The sequence below is a fragment of the Notolepis coatsorum genome (genome assembly GCF_963971535.1).
Source record: "Notolepis coatsorum genome assembly, chromosome: 17".
Classification (NCBI taxonomy): domain Eukaryota; kingdom Metazoa; phylum Chordata; class Actinopteri; order Aulopiformes; family Paralepididae; genus Notolepis; species Notolepis coatsorum.
In genome coordinates this window covers 33,745,153-33,762,706 of record NC_140181.1, presented here as the reverse complement: position 1 = coordinate 33,762,706, position 17,554 = coordinate 33,745,153, and the positions used below count along the sequence as shown (strand labels likewise).

Sequence of the window (17,554 nt, the reverse complement as noted above, 5' to 3'; positions counted from 1 at the left end):
CGTTGCTGGCGATCAGAGCATCACAAAACTACCCCCCCCCCCTTTGATGCCTTCATGATGAAACATAATACCTATTATATTTGATGATACCTTTGATTTGGAAATAGTATCGTGTCCAGGCAAGCAACGCGAACGACTTTCGCAAAATGCACATAGCGCTCCATAACTCAGCTTCCAGGAATTAGCCCGGATCACTCTGAAACTATACAATATTCACCACGGGATAACACGCGAACGTATACATGAAAAAATTTTCCTCTTTTTTACATGTTGGACGAGAGATAGAGACTGTAAAATGAGCCATAGTATTGTCTCGATAGCTATAATATAGATATAGCTCTGCAAACATTGTGACGCACCATGAAAATGCCTATCTTTTAAAGTGTGGCCCATTGACAGCAGGGATGGACATACACGCTGGTGCTGAATGAGTTAATCACGATTAACTATGGACAATCATGCGATTAATCAGATTAAATATTTTAATAGATTGACAGCCTTTATATTTTTGTGAGTTACGACCGACTATGACACGGAGGAAGATGTGGCCAATAACCCCCCCTCTTCAGTCTCTGTCTGCAGGCCATGGTGGGCATGGTGACCGTGGTGGGCGTGGCCTTGATCTCTCAGTAGGAGGGGCCAGGCGTCTGCGCCGGGACCTCCGCGATTCACTGCCTTATGAAGCCCAGATGATGTCATATCCTACCGCCCGGGGAGGCGGGAACAACGACCTATACTACCAACCAGACGAGTGGAGGGGACATGGCTTGGGCCAGGCCCTACAGCGATTGGTGGAAAGCGACCAAAGGCGGCAACAACAACAAGAACAGGAAGAGGAAGCAGGTGAATTATCTTCATGCTGTTCTGGTGTGGCACCAATGCGCTTCGCTTGCACACAAAATTATGACCTACTTGTGGGTCTAAACTAATCATATATAAAGTAAAAATGTCTATTTCAAAAGGTTAACGTTGTAATCTGTTATACAGACCATCCTGAAATTATAACCATTTGCACCGCATATTATGTCAGCTTGATATGATGTTAGCTTAGCATTGTACAGTGGCACCGAATGAAATACAAAAAGAAATAAGCCGCCTCCCTTGACAGGAGCTAAGCACCCATCAATACAGTGGGTGGTGCTCACTCTAACAACAGGCAAACCTATGTGATGCTAAGATGTAGACATATTGTAAATTCGTTGTAGGATTTATGTAGGATTTACGAACTCGAAAAGGCAGTCGTAAGTTGGACGTAAGTCAGACAGACCGGTGTGCAGTGCACCCATGTTTTCAAAAACTATCCTTGGGGATTGTGTCACTTCGATTCTACAGACATCCGTGGAATTAAATAATTATAATGATAATAAATACGACTATGTCTCGATGTATTGGCATGTACCTGAGTTTATAACAGCTGTCTGTGGGAGAAGTCCTTGGGGATTGTGTCACTTCGATCCTACAGACATCCGTGGAATTAATGTCTCGATGTATTGGCATGTACAGTACCTGAGTTTATAACAGCTGTCTGTGGGAGAAGTCCTTGGGGATTGTGTCACTTCGATCCTACAGACATCCACGGAATTAAATAATTATAATGATAATAAATTTCAACTGTTGTTCAAAATCATTAACAATCACGTTTTACATATATAGTCATGACTCAACGAACCATGTCTGAAAATAAATAAATAAACAAGGTTTGGCTATGTTCTCCATGATATTATTTATTGTTGGTTTTATTAAAAAAAGATTACATTGCTTATTGTATACATTGTAAGAGCCAGTGAAGAAACATTCCAACAAGGACTTCCATCACCAACACGGTCCTCTGGCTGTTAGCGAACCTCTCCTGGGCCCTCATTTATCAATGCTACGTACGCACAGATATGAGCGTAAACCGTGCATATGATCATTTCTAAGCAAAGTGTGGGATTTATCTAAATTAACGTGTGCTTGAGATTGTGCGTATATCTACGCACAGCTCAGACCGTGGGTACATGTCACCAAGCGGTACAATATGAAGACTGCAACAGACGCAGAAATAAACTTTCATGCATTAGTTTCAACACTGACGTGTTCATACCCGTAATTCAATATATTTAATTGTAAAATAGAGACATGGGTGTAATTATTGTCAAACCCTATAAATCGCATTTAGAATATGTCTTTCCGAATGAATGCAGCATGGATAATCTTGCTTTATCGGAAGACTTGTCACGGATATGACAGTCTATTTGCCGAGAGAGTAGAGTCCGCTACCCGGGACACAAATTGGAGCATGAAACAATGCGCACGAATGCCATCACGTGCACATATCAAGTCCTCTCCACCCTGGGATTCTTCTCATTGTGAGATTGGAGATCGCTTGGGCATTTCCCATCGGAGCAATATAATGTGTACCCATGTATAGCTGTCAAAGCTCCATCAATCAACAAATTCAGTTATGTGAATAGAAAGAGATTCTACTCAGTCAATGTACAGATAATCTGCTGGGCCTTCGTGTCCATGGAGACGCTGTTGAAGACGGCTGGCTTATTGGTGAGCGTTACCCATTCAGGCCTCATTTTATTTAATTCAATTGTAATGTTATTACTGGGGCATCTGTAATTAAGATATCACTTAAATGCAGGTGATCGGGGTTATCCACTGAAGCCATAGTTAATGACTCTGAACGATCCAACAGGAGCGCAATTATAACGGGCTCACGCACCGCACAAGAGCCATTAGAGCGCAGTTGGCCTGCTTGTTTGGCACAGGGGGGCAGATGTAGAACACCCACCTCCAAACGCGATTAAATATTGTTTAAAATAAAAAGCTAAATACTATTATTCTGTGTGTCATGTTTCCAAATAAGATTGTTCACAGAAAATGCTGTATACGTTCAGTTTGTTGGTTAGACCTCTGTGATCAATCTCACTCTCACTTCTCATAGTTCGCTTAGTCCATTATTTCACATTTCATGGTGGTGTTTCATTACCATATATGGTTAATTAGTGGCGGTTCTGTATGCAAATGCTTACAATCATGCATGAGCATAGACGGTAAGAAGATTGGTATTTATCAACACGGAGTGTGCGTAAGACCTGTGCACGCACGGTTGATAAATGCCGATTTTTCTGTGCATAGAGACATTCTAAATTCTGTGCTTAGGAATGAAAATAGAACACTTTCTACGAGTTATTGATAAATGAGGGCCCTGGCTGTTAGCGACCCTCTCCTGGCTGTCCAGCATCGGGCTGCCCCCCACCCACCAGTGGTTCCCCTCAGCCCCCCCCCCCCCCCCCCGTCCACCAGCACTGCCCCCGTCTACCAGCGCTGCCCCGTCCACCAGCGTTGCCCATTCCACTGCACATTTTGCCCGGACAACAGATGGCTGTCCAAGTCCGACAGCGATTTATTGCACAGATGTAGGATGAATAAAGCCTTTAAACATGGATTTGATTTACTTGATGTTGTCACTATTATTAGATACAGTTTACAATTTCTCTCAAGAACTAAAACACATCACTTCAGTAATATGTCAGGCAGTGCTGGTGGACGGGGGCAGCAAATCTGATTAGATTAAAATGTATTGTCAGCACAAGTACACAGGGGTGTAAAGTACTTGAGTAATTGTACTTCATTAAAATGCAGACCTACAAAGTACAAATCTCGCAGGTCCAACTATTTTAATTAGTATATTAGTTTCTCTGGCCAAACTAACGTTAACATTATTAATTCTGCGGCCGCACTTTATTTAAAAACAGCCAATCAAATCCCCATCAATGGAAAATTAACCCACCCATACCCATGCTGATTGGTCCTTGTGCAAGACTAGAAAACAGGGATCTTTGATTAAACACCTGGGCCCTCATTTATCAACAATGCGTAGAAAGTGTTCTATTTCCGTTCCTACGCATGGAATTTAGAATGTGTGTACGCGCAGAAAAATGGGGATTTATCAACCGTGCGTACACGGGTCCTGAGCTCCTCCATGTTGATAAATACCATTTGTTCTTACCGTCAATGCTCGTGCATGATTATCCATATTTGGTAATGAAACACCCCCATGGGATGTGAAATAATGGTCTAACCCGAGCGAACTCTGTGAAACTTCACTGAGAGGGAGATTGTTCACGGAGGTCTAAGCAAATAATTTAATGCGCTGTCGAACCAAGAAGACAACGCGCGTTATGGGAGGAATACGTGACAGGCTGTCGGACTTGTACACGGTGATGTCAGATATCAACGACTCTCTAAGACCATTGCTGCAATTCTGCCTGGACAGCTCAAAATACTAATAAAGACCGTTAACCACTGTTTGGCGTTGGTGTCAAACTGTCAATGTCATTATAACCATGCTGGAATATGAATGCCTTTATTCGTTTCGTTCGATTGGCTACAGGTTATAATATGATTTGTAGAGGCATACAATCTATTTTGTTGTCGGTATTAGGTATAGCCTATATAAATTATATATGCATAGTGTAACTGAGGGGTACAATTCCCTGACTGTATTGATAAGTATGGTATCATTAAACCACTACCGCTTTATGTACTTTAATTACTGGCCATACAGTACACGATATATGAATATGATGAACACTTCCCACAATGAAATCGGTTCCACACAAAGGTATAATCAAGTATTTAATGGAGCAAAGGGTACATAATATACTTTACATTATTTTTTGAATGCACTTGTAAGGCAAAGGAATGTGCGTAGGCAAATCAACAATGAATGTCCATTCTCTGGTTACGCAGGAGGTAATTATACAACCTGAATCTTAGGGAATTATATCTATGGTACACTAGTAATATAGCGGGAGATACTGGAAGGGTCCCCCTGGTTGTAAGCCAGCAGGGGTAGAAGATCTGTCGGTAGTAGAACGTCTGGTCAACGATGACTAAGGAGACTCCAGGTACAGGAGCCGGTGCAATAGCCTCTTGATCCACAGACGAATACAGCTGTTCTCCGTAGACTGTAGCTCCACAGTGAAGAAAGCTAGTCGGCCTCAGGCTCTCTGAGGCGCCGACTCGACTGGTCTCCTCAGGGTAAATCCCACACGTGTAGGCGTCGGCGATTCTTCGCTCCATAAATCACAGGACCAAAACAAATATAATCCAGCCGCAAAGGGCTATGCAGTCGTCGGGTAGATTAATCCAGTGTACATGTCCACACGGTTCTCGTCTAGGTCTCCTCGGGTGAAAGCGCCATGAAAGCAGCCCAGCCTGGATAAGCACTCTAGCTGGTACGAGGAAGCGTTGGTGATGCTGGTCACTGTAGAACTTTAGCCGCACGATACACTATACACAAATAGACTATTACTGACTTAATAGAAATATGTCGCACTCGACGGTATAGCGCCAAACTCTGACAATTCAGTTATTAATTCGCACGAGGTCTCAATGCTCTATTTTGGGGCCAAACAGGCCATACTTCACCGCACGGAGTATCGTGGGTGAGGCTTCAACTTATTGGGTAACTCTAGACTTCTGACTAAGTGCTTCTGTATTCACCTGCGCCATATTTATATGCACGGCGAACAAACTAGTGCCAACCTCATCTCTGTCTCGTAGTCCTGGGCAAGGCCGGGCATGCACAGACATGTCTTGACGGTGACTTTGAACCTGACTCTGGAGGCACGGCTCTGGCGCCTGTGGACCGCTGTCCAATAGGAGAATGAAATATTATGGTCTGGGCTAAAGGGATATTCCGTGTATATGTACAAGGAATATACAAGGGATATCAAACGATATACAAATACTATGCAATATATATCAATCAATAAATATATATATTCGGTTTAATCTGATCCTTTGTAACAGCCGCCTCCTAATTAGTCCCACCTAATTAGCTAAGCAGAGACAGATTAACCGCACTGTCCACTACTCAATGTCTGTTGTGAGGGGTCGGGCAGTTCACAAAGTCATGGGGTCATGGTCGTCATCGATAGTATCGGGGAGCCTTGGCAGTTCTATTAGCCTCGCCACGGGTCGGGTGTAGATCCGTCCTTGGACGAGCACTTCGGCTGCTCGGACCTTTCCGTCGGCACCGGTGATCACTTTGCTTACGCGGCCAGCCGGCCACATAGCTCGGGGTAGTGACTGGTCGATAATCATGACGACTGTTCCTTCTGTCAAATTGTCTCTCTCTTTCACCCATTTCTGGCGGGTCTGTAGAGACGGTAGATAGTGGAGTAGGAAGCTGTTCCAAAACTTGTCAGCCAATACTTGACTGTACCTCCACATTCTTCGGCCGTTCGCTTCTTCAGGCCTGTACATTGTCTGTGGTAGCGCGGGGTCCAGCCGCCCCATCAAGAGTGTGTTGGGGGTGACTGGGTCGACATCTGCTACATCACTTGAGACGTAACCGAGGGGCTTTGAGTTCAATACTCCCTCGATCTCCGTGAGGACTGTCATTAGGACTTCTTCCGCCACGGTCTGGGCCCCAAGCACGGCGTACAGGGCTGTCTTTATTGAACGTACTTCTCGTTCCCAAGTTCCACCGAAGTGAGGTGCGTTCGGGGGATTAAACTGGAAGTCAATCTGGGATGGAGCGAGGTGGGTCTTAAGTTCTGGGCCCATAGCTTGGAAGCTCTCTCTCAGCTCTCTTTCTCCGCCTTTGAAGTTTGTCCCGTGATCAGACAATAATATAGACGGTTTGCCTTTCCGCGATGTGAATCTTCGGAAGGCCATAAGGAATGAGTCTGTGCTCATGGTTGGAAGGAGTTCTATATGCATTGCTCGGGTGGTCATGCATTTGAATACAATACCCCACCGCTTCTCGGTTCCTCTTCCTTTCTTTATATACAGCGGGCCGAAACAGTCCATACCGGTGGAGTGAAAAGGCTTGTCGCCGAGTCGGAGGCGACAGGGAGGTAGGTCAGCCATCCGGGGTATACTGGGCTGCGCTCGCCACTTACGACAGTCTAGACAGGTTCGCTGGAAGCGCCGCACTGCTTCTCTCCCTTGCAGTATCCAATAACGACGTCTGATCTCCGCGAAGACTCTCTCTGCCCCGGCGTGATGCACATCCTCGTCGTATTTCTTTATGATCAGCTCTGTGACCTTGTGTCGGCTGTTTAAGACTATCGGGTACTTGACGTCATCCGGTAAGTCTGGAGCTCTCCGCAGACGACCACCCACTCTGATGAGACCATGGGCGTCGCTCTCGGGGGCTAGGTGGAGCAGTCTGCTGTCTGATGGGACGGGCTTTGCTCCCTGTAGACAGTCTAGCTCATCGGGGAACGAGTCTCTCTGGGCTCGTTGTAGTAGAAGAAGTTCTGCTTCTTCGTAGTCAGCTGCTGTAATGTCAGTAGTGAGCTGAACCTCTGGGTGGTGCCACAGGAATGTCTTTAGCTGCGCACTCTCTAGGGTGAGGCAATCGTCTATGTCGGGGTCTGTGGAGACGAGTGTGTTCAATCCACAGAACATAGATTTCTTGTTTTCGGCCTCCTCTTTACTCGCTTCCCGTGGGGTGGGTGTAGGCCACTCTTCTTCCGGGAGCTTGAGGAACTCTGGCCCGTCACTGTATAGGTTGTGACGGGTGAGGTCATCCAGGGACATTCCCTGGGTGATGACGTCAGCTGGGTTGTGTTTTGTGTCCACATACCTCCAGCTTGCTACTTCTGTTAAATCTTGAATCTCTGTGACTCTGACTCCCACGAAGACCTTGTATCTGCACGAATCAGACCGGATCCATGTGAGTACTGTCGTGGAGTCTGACGTGGAGTAGACCGTTTCTTCCTTGTAGCTGGGTCTCACTTGGACCGGTCGGGGAAGGGGTTCGGAGGGGGGTATAGGCTCTCTCTGGTGGTCGGGCTCAGGGTCGCTTGATCGGGTAGGGGAGGGTGCCCTTGACCCTTGTCTTGACGAGGCCCTGGAACCCCGTGCGGAGGGAGGGGGTGTTGCCCTGGTGATCAGCTGCTCCATTATCTGCGCTTGTAATCGGTCGCGCTCGGCTTCGCGCTTGGTGAGAGCGAGGTCGCGCTCTGCTTCTCTTTGGGCACCGGCAGCGGCGCGCTGGGCTTCGGCGGCGGCGCGCTGGGCTTCGGCCCGGTCCCTTACCATATTCTCTTCCGTCTGAAGGCGTCTAATCTCTAGACGTATACGATCTTCGTCGCTCCGTTGCTGCGCTTGAAGGCGTTCTCTTTCCATGGAAGAATGTTCGCGCTCACTAAGCGTCTGTGCTTGGAGTCGATCGCGCTCTGTTGAGGCTGCTAGGCTGGCGAGGAATGCCTGTGCCAGCATCTTGTCCGCCTCGCTGGGGGAAGACGCTGGTTGAGGTGATCCGCTCCTGGCAGTACTCGTTGGAGATCTGTTCTCCTGTGGCGAGTCCTGGAGATCCATCTCCGGGGTGCTCTCCTCTTCTTGTAGCGGGTAGAGTTCCATCCCTGGAGAGCTGTCTTTATCCTGGAGCTCTCCGGGGACTACTTCTTCGGTCTTGGCGGGGGGTAAAGTCATGTCGGGTCCCTCCTGGTCCCTACCGTGAGCTTGGTCAGTTACGTTAGAACCCACTAGGGCCTCTATTGGCGGGGTAGCCTGGTCGATAGGGTCGGACATAATTTTACTATCTACTTTTTCCGTGTTTACCGTCTGTAGAAAGCTAGGTAGTATATTGGCAACGTAATCCTCTAAGTACTGAGGTGTCTGCCGTCTACGCTGCGGGCGATCTACTTTAGGAGAACCGTTTTGTGGAGTGTTCATCATAGGCCATGTCAATATTAATACCACTATATTAATATTACGCTAGTTACCCTCCGGCTCGAAGGACCAATTGTAACTGAGGGGTACAATTCCCTGACTGTATTGATAAGTATGGTATCATTAAACCACTACCGCTTTATGTACTTTAATTACTGGCCATACAGTACATGATATCTAAATATAATGAACACTTCCCACAATGAACCGGTTCTACACAAAGTTGTCTTTAAGTATTTATTGCAGCAAAAGGTACATAATACTTCTCTATTATACTTTGAATGCACTTGTAAGGCAAAGGAATGTGCGTAGGCAAATCAACAATGAATGTCCATTCTCTGGTTACGCAGGAGGTAATTATACAACCTGAATCTTAGGGAATTATATCTATGGTACACTAGTAATATATAGCGGGAGATACTGGAAGGGTCCCCCCGGTTGTAAGCCAGCAGGGGTGGAGGATCTGTCGGTAGTAGAGAGTCTGGTCAACGATGACTAAGGAGACTCCAAGTACAGGAGACGGTGCAATAGCCTCTTGATCCACAGACGAATACAGCTGTTCTCCGTAGACTGTAGCTCCACAGTGAAGAAAGCTAGCCGGCCTCAGGCTCTCTGAGGCGCCGACTCGACTGGTCTCCTCAGGGTAAATCCCACACGTGTAGGCGTCGGCGATTCTCCGCTCCATAAATCACAGGACCAAAACAAATATAATCCAGCCGCAAAGGGCTATGCAGTCGTCGGGTAGATTAATCCAGTGTACATGTCCACACGGTTCTCGTCTAGGTCTCCTCGGGTGAAAGCGCCATGAAAGCAGCCCAGCCTGGATAAGCACTCTAGCTGGTACGAGGAAGCGTTGGTGATGCTGGTCACTGTAGAACTTTAGCCGCACGATACACTATACACAAATAGACTATTACTGACTTAATAGAAATATGTCGCACTCGACGGTATAGCGCCAAACTCTGACAATTCAGTTATTAATTCGCACGCGGTCTCAATGCTCTATTTTGGGGCCAAACAGGCCATACTTCACCGCACGGAGTATCGTGGGTGAGGCTTCAACTTATTGGGTAACTCTAGACTTCTGACTAAGTGCTTCTGTATTCACCTGCGCCATATTTATATGCACGGCGAACAAACTAGTGCCAACCTCATCTCTGTCTCGTAGTCCTGGGCAAGGCCGGGCATGCACAGACATGTCTTGACGGTGACTTTGAACCTGACTCTGGAGGCACGGCTCTGGCGCCTGTGGACCGCTGTCCAATAGGAGAATGAAATATTATGGTCTGGGCTAAAGGGATATTCCGTGTATATGTACAAGGAATATACAAGGGATATCAAACGATATACAAATACTATGCAATATATATCAATCAATAAATATATATATTCGGTTTAATCTGATCCTTTGTAACACTATATGTATAGCATGCCTATGTGATCAATAAAAACGCGAACTTGAATTCCATCATCATATTTATGTTGTGTCTGTCCACTATGTTTGTTACTTTGTTATTTCCCCCCCCTATCTATGTAAAGCGACCTTGGGTCTCTTGAAAGGCGCTATATAAAATTAAGCTATTATTATTATTATTATCACGTCTGTGCGGGAGCTCACAAATAGACTGGCTTAGTCTCAGTGAAGTTTCAACAGAGGTCATCTATTCTAACCAACAAATTGAAGTAGAAAGCATTTCGTTGTGACCAATCTTATTTGGAAACATGACACACAAAATAATAGTATTTCGCTTTTTATTTGAAACAATATTTAATCACGTTTGGAGGTGGGTGTTCTGTGTCTGCCCCCCCGTGCCAAACAAGCAGGCCAACCTCTTGTACTGTCGCTATTTTACAATGAACTATAATGAATTACGGTTCATACAGAACACGCGCCAGTGTTGAAACTAATGCACGGAAGCTTATTTACGCGTTGAAACTAATGCATGAAACTGATGAAAGCATAATGCCGTCCGTCTGCAGTCTCCATATTCTACCGCCGGGCGCCAGGTACGCATGGTCTGAGCTGAGCGTAGATATATGCACAAAGTCAAGCACACGTTCAAATTGATAAGTCCCACACTTTGCTTAGAAATGATCGTACGCACGGGTTACGCACATATCTGTGCGTACGCAACATTGATAAATGAGGGCCCTGGGGCTAGATCCACAAAGAATGGATTGCACAGAGCAAGTTGCACCCTTACTTACAATTCATTATGAATTGAAAATGGGGGATCCTGATGTAAACAAGACGAAAGACCTTCTCTGGTCTGCATCCCCTTAACAATTGTGTGTATTGAGCCGTACTGTATTGTACCCATTCTGCAATCTGTTAATACAATTTCCATTCAATCAATCACTGTGCTGATTGATTGATTGATTGATTGAATGAGAGTTTTTTTGAAACTCTATCACTCTATATCACTCATTTCTGAACAGACTTTTATGAAATTTGGACATGTACTAAACAAGACTTCAGGCTATGGATATACCAACTTTTTTGGAAATACACTTTAGGATATTGCAACTACTACAGAAAAACCTGAGTACATAAGTTCAAGTTCAACTCAAGTTCAGACCTATGTTTCTCTATTTCATTAGCACTAAAAGTGAATTGAAAGAATATTATCTTTCAAAAGAGACCAGGCTCATGCATGTGCTATAAGTATAAAGTATAGTATTTTGGTTTGCAAAAAAAGAATGCAGTCCTCAAAAACGAAAACTAAAATGGCCACTTTTGGGGGTGCCTGTTAAGAGGTTAAGAAATTTACCATGGCATGATTATAGCAATGCAGTGTATATGGCGATGGTTTTTAACCCTCTCCTTTCATGAGATCCTGAAGAGCATCAGCACCCCAGTTGGAAATAAGACTGTTTCATGTGTTTGTCCTGCATGTTACTATAAACAGGTTTTTAAAAACAAGTCATTCATCTTTTCTAAACAGACTACCTGGCTGGTTTGTTCAGACTATTGAACGAAGCTGAGAGCGCGGGATTGGTCAATCCGGGCGATGTGGGCGTGATGGAGGAGGAAGAAGCTGAGGAAGAGGAGCAGGAGCTGATTCCTCCAGATTATGACGACACAGGGCTGAGCACAGGAAAGACCCAGGCTGCCTGGTGGGGCCTCCCAGAGGACAGGTCAGATGACATGTAACAAATATACCTCAAACTGCCTCAGAAATATGAAGATGATGATGATGATGATGATGATGATGATGATGATGATGCTGATGATGATGATGATGATGATGATGATGATGATGATGATGATGATGATGATGATGATGATGGTGATTCCAGGATGGAGCCCCAGTTGGCTCAGGTTTTGTTGGATCGGTTGAGGCTGGAGAAGCTGCAGCAAGCTGGACTGGCACAGAGACCTGGAGCAGGAGCAGGGTTGTCTGTAAGATCTGGAGGAGCTCTGGCACCAAGATCAGGATCAGGATCAGGAGTGGGCAAAGTGACAGACCAGGACACTTTGAGGTGAGGAATGACAGAGTTCTATGAATAATCGTTCACACTCCTGCCTCTATGCCTGTATATCATACAGCCTGAAACACACTCCTACACAGAGCTGCCTCTTGTATGCCTGTACTATCTTTTTTATATTTATATATCCACTATCTTTATATATCTACTATCTTTTATATATTTATATCCACTATGTTTTATATATTTATATATCTACTATCTTTTATATATTTATATAACTACTATCTTTTATATATTTATATATCTACCATATTTCATATATGTATATAGCAACCATATTTCATATATGTATATAGCCACATCTTTTATATATATCCACTATGTTTATATATACTATATTTTATATATTTATATACTAATTTCTCACTTTGTATGTTGTGTCTGTCCACTATATTTGTTACTTTTGTTATTTCCCCCCCCCCTATGTAAAGCGAACTTGGGTCTTTTGAAACGCGCTATATAAAATTAAGCTATTATTATTATTATTATTATTACTACTATCTTTTATATCCCTTATTTTTTATATATTTATATCCACTACCTTTTATATATTTATATCCACTATATTTTATATATTTATATATCCACTATCTTTTATATATTAATACCTACTATATTTTATATATTTATATCCACTATTGTTTATATAATTATGTCCACTATCTTTTATATATCTGCTATCTTTTATATATCTACTATCTTTTACTAGGGGTGTAACGGTACACCAAAACCACGGTACGGTCAAGATTCGGTACAGGTTTTCGGTACAGTGGGGGAAAGTTTGGCTTTCCATGTTCCACTCAGGGTTGATGTAGTGTGCAGTAACTAATTGTACTTGTAGGGCTGTCAACTAATATTCTATATTGAAATTAATAATCGACTTGTAAAAAAAAAATAGATATAATAATTATTAGATTAGATTGTGAAAACAACAGCCCCCGGTGGGCGGTCGTTAGTGGTTAACATACCATTGTATTCGTTCGGTACACAGCCGTTCGCTACGGTATGGTACACACTGAAACGGTTCGGTACGGATACGTGTACCTTTACACCCCTAATATCCACTATTGTTTATATATTTATATATCTACTATAGTTTATATATTAATACCCACTATGTTTTATATATTTATATCTACTATCTTTTACATATCTACTATCTTTTATATATATGCTATCTTTTATATATTTATAAATCTGCTATGCTTTATATATGTTGTATATATCTATCTTTTATATATTTATATCCACTATCTTTTATATATCTACTATATTTTATATATTTATATATATGCTATCTTTTATATATCTACTATATTTTATATATTTATATATCTACTATCTTTTATATATGTATATCCATTATGTTTTATTTATAATAAAACAAGATACTTATCCTAATGATAAGGATAAATGCTCAATGAAGAAACCCAATGGCCATCACAACCCAGCGTGTAGATCGATAGGCAGCGAGAGCCAGCATATCACCAGGGTTATGAAGTGGGCACCCCCCCTTCACTGGTGTTTCATCAAGTTAGGCCCATATATTTATATATATATACTATCTTTTATATATGTATATATGTACTATCTTTTATATATTTATATCCACTATCTTTTATATATTTATATATCTACTATCTTTTATATATCCACTATCTTTGCTGAAATCTGCGTGCTACAAATGGTTAGATGGGGAGTATCTTCTCTGTTTCCATAGATACCTGGTTGCTAAGATACTGTCAAGCATCAGCCCTGGCAACACCGCAATCGCTCCCTCCTCTGGTCGCCGTTTGAGGAGAGATCTGTCTGTCACAACAGGAGGGGGAATGGCTAGAGCTCCAAGCCGCTCCCTTGACGATGTTCCCCCATCTCCTAGCAGCGACCCCCCCTTGCTGAGAGTGAAAAGGCTGGGGGAGGAGGAAGAGGGCTGGAGAGAGAGAGAAGAGGAAGGCTATAGAAACACCCTTCCATCTAAGCAACAAGCTATAGGCCTGCAGAGGATGAAACGCATTGATACCATGGCAACAGATGAACTGAATCATGGGAATCATAGGCGCCGGAGGAGAGCTGCAGTGAACTACAACCCCAGACTGTTGGTTCACTATCTTCTACAGTATATAGATCAGTAAAGAGAGAGAGAGGGGAGGGAGAGGGAGAGGGAGGGAGGGAGGGAGAGAGAGAGAGAGAGAGAGAGAGAGAGAGAGAGAGAGAGAGAGAGAGAGAGAGAGAGAGAGAGAGAGAGAGAGAGAGAGAGAGAGAGAGAGCAGTAATGGTCCATTGTTTTAACATTGCACAGTGACAGTTGACCTGCATTCACTCTAATGGCTCTATATTCTATTATTCAACTTTCAATGCTTTATATATCATGTACCACATGATGTCTGTGCAGTACTTCAGTAGTTACAGCTTGTCCATTGTAGTGCTGATGTTTGTTTTTGATGTCATTCTAATAACATGGTTTAACAATGAGTGTGTTTACCTTTATTTATTAGTTTATTAACATTCAAAAATAATTTGGATACGTATAAAAAAAAAAATTACCCAATATCCTTTTTACAATAACTGAGATAAGTTCATATCCTGGCTAGCTGAGACATGATGATATTAACATGGATAAGTTCATATCCTGGCTAGTTGAGACATGCTGATATTAACCTGGATAAGTTCATATCCTGGCTAGCTGAGACATGCTGATATTAACCTGGATACGTTCATATCCTGGGCTGGCTAGTTGAGACATGCTGATATTAACCTGGATAAGTTCATATCCTGGGCTGGCTAGCTGAGACATGCTGATATTAACCTGGATAAGTTCATATCCTGGGCTGGCTAGCTGAGACATGCTGATATTAACCTGGATAAGTTCATATCCTGGGCTGGCTAGCTGAGACATGCTGATATTAGCTGCGATACTGATCCTGTTACTAGTTAGTATCTAGAATATTAATGTGCATAAACACCTTATCCTGAATAAGACCTGAACCCAGATATTAGCTGGCATGTGATGTACTGTATAGTAACACAATCAAGTCCTCTTATACAACAGATTTTTGCATCCAGTCAGTATAGCTCATCACATTTTTAAACAAAAGCAGAAATGTATTATATCTGTCATAGACTATTACAAAAAACTATTATTTTTTTTAAATAAAAGTATAACCGAATATTTCAACCATCCTGTAGTTCATAAACCAAAACAGAAATGTATTATTTTCTACTATAAACTATTAACATTATTTTATTCAGAACTACAACATGAGTTAACGTTATATACTGTATATATACTTATGTAACTGTGAGGAAAGTAGCATGTCTATAAATTAGAAATGGCGTGAGTAATCGATTACTGCAAGTACTCTCCGTTTCAGCTGAACTCGAATGGTTTTTGAGGGTGCTCGATTGAATTAAAAAAGAAAAATATATATGTTGTAACCACCAAATACGTCCACCAAAAGTGCCTGTTGTGTTCCAATGAAACAGAAAATTTGCTTTAAAATCTCTCTCTGAAATCCTGTGAGGCGTGAGTTTGTTGCAGAAAGCTGGAAGCTGTGGATAATGGATATTACACTTGTTACCGCAAACAGTGCGTTAGCTTAGCGTTATCCAAAAGATTCATGTTTCATATTTGTGCATTTCCAAATTGTGCCAACAACATGTTGCCCACTTTGCGTAGTGTTCATAGACTATTGATACGGACATGTCATTCCATGAGCGGAGAGACTTGTGAGACAGCAGACAGTGGTTTATTTATTTGAGTGATTATTACAAATGTTAACTGTTTTGACTGACAATATGCATTAAGCATTGGGTATATTGCCATGCATTGTTATGTCCACGGAGCGAGACATAATACAATCGTGTGTGTGTGTTTCCACGCAATATCTTGTTATTGCTGCTGCCATGCGTTTTAAGATGCATTATAAAAATAGATTTCCCTAAACAATTGCTTGAGCAATACTCAAGTAATTCATCCGTGTACTCGTGCCCATCCCTACTATAAATCACATCTACATAATCCAGGACAGAAAAACTGCTTCAACAACCCTCTTTCTGCTAATCATTGGGAAGCCTGTTCTGTTCTTGTACAATAAGCCAATTCTTTGCCGCAATTTACTGGCAAGATTGTCTACAGTATATGGTATTTAAATATTTTTTACATTTTTCATCAAACCAGATGCCAAGATATTTGTAGTCTGTAAAAATGTATTCTATTTATTTTTGGGCTTTCTGTATTTTTCACCCATCCCAATTTAGTTGTTATGCCAATTCCCTTCCTGGTCGTTGCACGCATTGTCCCACTGTTGGCCTGGGGAGGGTGTAGAATTACCACATGCCTCCTCCGATACATGTGGAGTCGCCAGCCGGTTCTTTTCACCCGACAGCAACGTTTTTCACTGGGAAAACGTAATGCGTGGGGAGGTTCACGCTATTTCCCCCAGATCCCCTCCCTGCTGAACCGACCAGTAGGAGTCGCGGTTTACAACGACCAGGACACATACCCCACCGGCTTCCCACCCGCTAACACTGCCAATTGTGTTAGTAGGGACGACTGACCAAGCCGGAGGTACCGCTGACAGCTGGATTCGATCCCAGAGTCTCTGCGGTGGTAAGTGTCTCTGTGGTGGTAGGCAGTCTGTAACTATTTTGATGTCAAGTTGTTGACTGTGAGCCCTAGAGAATATCATGGATTTAGTTTTGCTTGCATTAAGTAGAAACTTAAGGCCAATAAGCGCATCTTGCAGAGCATTAAATGGGAGGTGCAGGTATTCAATGGCTATTAGTACAGAGTCAGAAATACAATAGACAATAGTGTCATCTGCATAAAGATGAACTTGACATACACTCAAAGATGAAACAATATCATTAATATAAATGGTAAATAAGACAGGACTCAGGATTGATCCCTGCAGGACACCTTTTGTAATGGGTAAGAATTCTGACTGGGCATTCCCAGCTTTCAGACAAGCATTTACATCACAACCAATGCTGTGTAAGAAGAGAATAGTTAACTGTATCCAATGCTTTTGATAGATCTACAAATAGGGCAGCACAATGTTTTCTTTTGTCTAGGGCGGATACTATATAATACACAACTAAAGTAGTGGCTGTGATTGTTGTTTCGGTCTAAAATGCTACAATGCATCAAAGCCATAAAAAAATAAACCTTGAAAGATCAGTAAGTTTATTGCCAAGCAATCCAATGCCCACAGGAGTCTCTGGAGAGAAAATGTGTCTGGTGACATTTAAACACAGATGGAGATACAAAGCATCAAATCATCACTGATATTTCCTCTTCAGAAACAGTACAATCAATGCTACAAAAATAAATACATGTAAAATATGTCATTATAAAGGTCTATTGCACATTTCCTAT

The 17,554-nt window shown here is 42.8% G+C and overlaps 1 protein-coding gene across 1 annotated transcript in view; it reads left to right on the top strand.

Moving 5' to 3' along the window:
* The window catches only part of pcsk1nl (proprotein convertase subtilisin/kexin type 1 inhibitor, like), a gene marked incomplete at its 3' end in the record, with an annotated part of 26,956 nt that extends 12,647 nt beyond the window's left edge, over positions 1-14,309 (top strand). The window contains exons 2-5 of the mRNA XM_084333406.1: positions 570-843; positions 11,631-11,823; positions 11,986-12,168; positions 13,898-14,309. Of these exons, the coding sequence (XP_084189532.1) occupies positions 690-843; positions 11,631-11,823; positions 11,986-12,168; positions 13,898-14,309 (942 nt within the window). The 5' untranslated portion in view covers positions 570-689. The remainder of the gene's footprint in view (positions 1-569; positions 844-11,630; positions 11,824-11,985; positions 12,169-13,897) is intronic.
* Between the last annotated feature and the right edge of the window lie 3,245 nt (positions 14,310-17,554).